The sequence below is a fragment of the Rhynchophorus ferrugineus genome, unplaced genomic scaffold, assembly GCF_030347505.1.
Source record: "Rhynchophorus ferrugineus isolate W39M unplaced genomic scaffold, kcgeb_rfMv2 rfM10, whole genome shotgun sequence".
Taxonomy (NCBI): domain Eukaryota; kingdom Metazoa; phylum Arthropoda; class Insecta; order Coleoptera; family Curculionidae; genus Rhynchophorus; species Rhynchophorus ferrugineus.
Genome location: NW_027472589.1, coordinates 31,287,531 through 31,293,320, shown reverse-complemented (window position 1 = coordinate 31,293,320; position 5,790 = coordinate 31,287,531). Strand labels below are relative to the sequence as shown.

Here is a 5,790-nt window from a genome sequence, read left to right as displayed (position 1 = left end):
TTTGAATATTTCGAAATCATGTACCAGCGAACCAAGTCTTTATCGATCAGAACAAGTGATAATCTGACTGTCTCGTAAGTACTACTGCTACAGAATACAACCCGAGCTGCAAGAGTGTATCTTTCTGTTGTTTTGTTTATAGTTCTTTTAGACTCGCCTGTGCTTGGCGTTGTTGTAGTAAATTCATTTTTCATCGTCTTTCACAATACATCATACTTTCTTCTTTATTTGGTTCGAAATGGTATTTTAGTCAATTTTTCCTACATTTGGATCTTTCCCATATTATATAAATATCTAGAATCAGTTGAATTTTCAACTGTTAAGCTGTTCGATGTTTAAAATCGTTGAAACAAAAACCGATAATTGGGATATGGTGTAGAAACATCAGCGTATGTTTCTAAAAGTGAATTCTTCACATCAAACAATAAAAGTAATAAATACAATTTTCTGCCGTCTCATGATTACTTTCTGTATACACTGATTAACACAATCAAGCATCTAATAACACAAATATTAATGTGTTTATTAAAAATAAAAAGGAATACATTCGAAAGATATAGTTGCAAGGAAAAACAAATGAGGAACAAAACAAATGATGTATTTTTATAACTAGTTATATAAAAAAATTGTATTAAGGGTTCTAGGGTACTAATATTAGGCAGGACAATTCATTTTCTTAACGTTTATGTCGAACAGGATACACACCACTGGTTCATCAGCGTCCAGATCCTGAAGGGTGAAATTCAAAGAAACTGTTACCTAAATAAAACAAAATAATTACGTTGGTGTTAGGCAAATAATTGAAGTAACTCTTAATTTAGATTTGTGACTATTTAAGTAAAATGTCCTTTATTGTTTGGTATTGTTAGAATACTTGATATTTATTGAAAGAAGATGAAGAATTTATTGAAGCAATACACAACATATGTTATTACAATATAAGCTACAATAAATTATTTTCAATAATTTCCTACTACTTTTCCTATCTTTCCGAATATATCGTAATATTGTGTCGAAAGAACGATGCTGGTTTAGCCCTTTTAGCACTATTCAGGATTTCGAAACCTTTTGCTAACCAAAGTGTCAAAAGTATCAAATTTAACAGTTAAGTTGTTTAATAGTTTCTTGCCATTGATACTGAACATTTTTATCAATAAATATCGCTGATTAAAATATATGCAATTATTTAATATATACGTCGCATTGTATATATATTTTTTGCTATAATTAAGAAGCTAGCCAACATTTTTCGCTTTAAATGATCCTGTCTTTGATACCTCTGGAAAAAAACTGAGCACGTTCATGGTAACTTCGTATTTGATGGGTTCGTTCTCCACTATGGGACACTGGGTGTTCAGGAGTCCATCACAACCGTCGTCCTGGCCCAGAGGATAGTCTAGTTTTATACCAGCATATGTTGCTATGATATCTGGCTTGAAATGCTCCAAGTATCTAGCTAAACATGATATTGAAATAATTTGCTTGTTATGTATGACGGATACTGACTGTTTGAACTTACGAGAGTCGAACTCCAGGTGCAACTTGAAGGGACAACCGGGTATACACGTACAGGGCGTTTCAGAACAAACGAGCGAGTTGATGGAGATTGTGGTGTTTGGTAATAATAGATTTTTATTACCTAGGAATTACAAAAATAAGCATTGAGTTTCAGAAAATAACAACAGTTAACATAAAACAGTACATACATTTTAGTAAAATAGTAGAATAAAATAACTTGTATTCGATTTTATACAATGAGTTATTTGTAATATTTATGACACAACTCATAATTGCCCCAAACTATGTTACAAGCATTGGTTAATCTTAGCCGGCTCATTTAATGCAACTGTTTCCTCAAATTTAATTACATCCATCTACCACCTCATTTCTCACTCTCTGATCATCCTTCATTCCCTCTCTGCCTTGAATTTGGAGGTCTTCTTAACATGGATTGTAACAGGTCAATTAAAAAGTTCCCGGCCTGACATATAGATGGCGCTACCAAAATGAAATCCATATGTTTTTTAGTTAGCCCTAACCCTCAAAAGATGCGTGTATCAATGTGACAGCTGTCGGATCATTATTTTGTGAATTTTAGCATTTTGAGTGAAGCAACTTTTGTTATTGTGAAAAAAAATGGATAAAAAGGAATTTCGCGTGTTGATAAAATATTGCTTTTTGAAAGGAAAAAATACAGTTTAAATAATTCATAAAATAATTTTGAATGACCGTAAATTGAAATTGAATAAAATAGCAGACACTCTAAAAATATCAACTGATCGTGTAAATCATATCATTCACTTTTGACCAAAAACAACGATGAGTTGATGATTCGGAGCAGTGTTTGAAGATGATCAAACGTAATAAACCCGAGTTGTTGCGTCGATATATGACAATGTATGAAACATGGCTCAATCATTTAACTCCGAAGTCCAATCGACAGTCATCCGAGTGGACCGCACCCGATGAACCCGCTCCAAAGAGTGGGAAAACGCAACAGTCGGCTGGCAAGGTTATGGCGTCTGTATTTTAGGATGCGCATGGAATAATTTTCATTGACTACCTTGAAAAAGTAAGGACCATCAACAGCGACTATTATATAGCGTTATTGGACCGCTTGAAGGACGAAATCGCCGAAAAACGGTCGCATTTGCAGAAAAATAAAGTGCTGCTTCACCAAGACAAAGCACCGTGTTACAGGTCAGTGAAAACTATTGCAAATATCCATGAATTAGGCTCCGAATTGCTTCCTCACCCACCGTATTCTCCAGATCTGGCCCCCAGAGACTATTTCTTATTCACAGATCTCAAAAGAATGCTCGCTGGGAAGACATTTTCGTTGAATGAATAGGTAATCCTCGAAACTGAGGCCTCTTTTGAACCAAAGGACAAATCGTACTACAAAAATGGTATCGAAAAGTTGGAGGGTCGCTATAATCAGTGTATCACCCTTGAAGGGAATTATGTTGAATAAAAAAACTAACTTTGCCAAGAAATTGTGTTTTACTATGGTAGTCCGGGACTTTCCAATTGACCTGTTATATTTTAGCCTCCTTTATACCAACTAACGTGGGCTCGGTATCAAGGCAACTTAGAAGATCACCTGGACAATCAAAAACCTAAATTTACAACCATGCTTCAGCAGTATTCGAACCCGGGACTATCGCAACAGTAGGAGAACCGTCCTCTCGATTTGACCACTGCATCAATCAAGCTGGCATATACATATTTTTAAAACTACATTTATTGTTAAAATCCACAAGGTAGTATCTGGTATTCCTGTATCTGCATCCTGCTCAATACTGCTGATATTCCAACAATAAAAGAACCAGTGGTTGAAACATTTGCCCACGACACAGTTATCGTGACAAAAGATATATCTCCGCTTAAGGCTGGAGAAAAAATAGAAGTAGCAGTCAACAATATTTACAAATGAACTTCAGACTGGAAATACAGCTTAATAGCTCCAAATCTTTCCATGACAATTTTGATGGTAGGATAAATTGGAAAAATCATGTTAAACAAAAAGCAGAGCAGATTACACTCAAAGTCAACCGACTGTACTGGTTAGATGACATATACTATCAACTTTACCTAAAATTAAAGAGATTGGTTTATCAGTCAAACATAAACCCAATTTGGACTTATGGGTGCAAATATGGAGGTGCACTAAAACCGAAACCGAAGCGAACCATACCACATGAACTTATTTAGTAAGTGTGTAAAACTTTAGCTTAAGTAATTTTATTTTAATTTGTACAACAACTACAACAAGTACAACAGAATAGTAGTAATGCTTTAAATTTTTAGTTAAGATTACACTAAGCATATCTAATAAGATTCTAATTAATGTTATACGAAACAACTACTTACAAGAGTTGACGACTGTTGTTTGGACACTATTTAAAGCAATTAGTTGCAGCACAATGGCAAATGAAATTATTTTAGACATTCTCGTATACAGAACCATTTTTCTAGCAACACTATTACGCTAATAATTGTGAAGAACAATCAATGTAATTTCAAAATGTTTATCAGTAGATATCTAAATCAAACAAAACTGAAGGAAACACCTGTAGGCTCTCGACTAACGTTTCTGATTATTTGATTATTTTCGTTATCTAAATCAACGAAATTAAAAAAAAATTGTTCCAACTGGAGATTAAAAAAAAAATGATACATTGTTATAAAATTTATACGAGTTATGATTAGTCCTGATATATTTGCTTGATAATTTGCTGAGTCAATATAACTATTATGATGAGTCAAATTAAGAAGCATTAGTTCTCATAAGATATTATAAGTGGTACCGAGCCCAGACAATACAATAATAATCATATAATTTTGTGACAACTACACAAAATTAAATTACGAACAAAACAAATCTAATTTATTGCTCGTTCCAATTTCAAAATGATCAGTTGGTAGTAGTTAAAATAATATTGTAAATAGATAAATAGATGTAGGTAGGTATTAAGCTAAATTGTGTGTATATAGTAGAATAAAAAATACGTTTAGTAGATAGGTTAAATAAGGTTTTTGTTTATAATTATTTAGTTATTACAACGATTATTTTGAACATATTTTATTTTAAAATGGTTTTTTTTCTGTCTTAAAAATATAAGTTTGTTTTTTTTTACTTTTTAGCAAGTTCCTTATTTATTTTTTGAATTCGGCTCAATTTTTTTGTTAAAAATGTTTTATTGAGTCATAGAACGTTAAGTTCTGTGGACCCATATTTCTATGCCGTATATCCAAATTAACAAAAAAAGTTAATTATTAAAAAATTAAGTGTATTTTTATTTAAAAATTATCTTATCTTTGAGAGCACACTACACAATGTAATTTTAATGCATCAATCGATTCTTGATCATTTAGATACTGCTTATCTACATATATATATATATATATATATATATATATATATAATACTTTTTATTATTATACTAGGTTCCTATATGTATTATGATATTTTTTTTCATTTTTGTTATCACTTATATAATACATGTGTTGTTGATACATTGTTCTGCCAAACACATTTGTTTGACTAACAGATAAGATTAAATATGCAGTATCTATCCATGTCTATGCATGTTAATTTTGCATTGCGGCGAAATGACAAAAATTTAATTATGTCATTTAACGGATGCCCGATTCCCCAAGCAGAATTAGCTAAATACCTCGGAATATGTCTCCAAAACAATGTTCTACGATTAATTACTAATGGTTATCGCAACGTAACCAACGAAGATCTGCACTGTGACCTCGGAATCAAATGGATAAACGAAGTGATCCAAGATTTCGCCATAAAACATGAAATAAGGTTGCTGTTGAAGCAATACAGCTACTGGGCAAAGCACAGGAAATCCGAAGATTGAAAAGAACCAAACCATACGAACTTGTTTCGTGTATATAAGTGTATTCTTAACTTTAGCTTAAATAGGTTACTTTTATTTCAATCTGGGAAATACATACTGATGTATTAATCCCGTACTCGCCTTGTGTATTAATGGAAGTACAGCAGAACAGTAGTAATAAATTAATTTCTAAATTAAAATAGTACTCTTTTTGGAAGAAAAATATTGGATTGAAAGGAAGATATGTATAGTTAAACTTTTAGCTAAATAGTGTAAATATAGAAATGCTGAATAGTATAGACCAAATCTGAGAAATCTTGAAGATGCAGATGGTCCTGTCGAAATGTTGTTTTCTATATATGCATAATTATCTTTGCTCCATATGCCCTTGATAATAAAATTTTGACCAGTTTCACAGAGATACAACATAAAA

General features: G+C 32.2%; 1 protein-coding gene across 1 annotated transcript; it reads right to left on the bottom strand.

Annotated features, from left to right (window-relative positions):
- Positions 1-581: 581 nt before the first annotated feature.
- On the bottom strand, positions 582-4,059 carry LOC143203453 (NPC intracellular cholesterol transporter 2-like). The gene is made up of 4 exons (XM_076415617.1): positions 3,874-4,059; positions 1,520-1,639; positions 1,278-1,456; positions 582-759 (listed from the first exon to the last, which is right to left on the bottom strand). The coding sequence occupies exons 1-4, from the start codon at positions 3,968-3,970 to the stop codon at positions 655-657; spliced, it is 501 nt and encodes a 166-aa protein (XP_076271732.1). The 5' UTR covers positions 3,971-4,059; the 3' UTR covers positions 582-654.
- Positions 4,060-5,790: the final 1,731 nt, after the last annotated feature.

Coding starts and splice junctions, on each gene's coding strand:
- LOC143203453 (XM_076415617.1), bottom strand. CDS start 3,970: ATGGTTCTGTATACGAGAATGTCTAAAATAATTTCATTTGCCATTGTG. Junction 1,640..3,873: donor AACAACAGTCGTCAACTCTT/GTAAGTAGTTGT, acceptor TGTAATTCCTAG/GTAATAAAAATCTATTATTA. Junction 760..1,277: donor TGCTCAGTTTTTTTCCAGAG/GTATCAAAGACA, acceptor TGTTTTATTTAG/GTAACAGTTTCTTTGAATTT.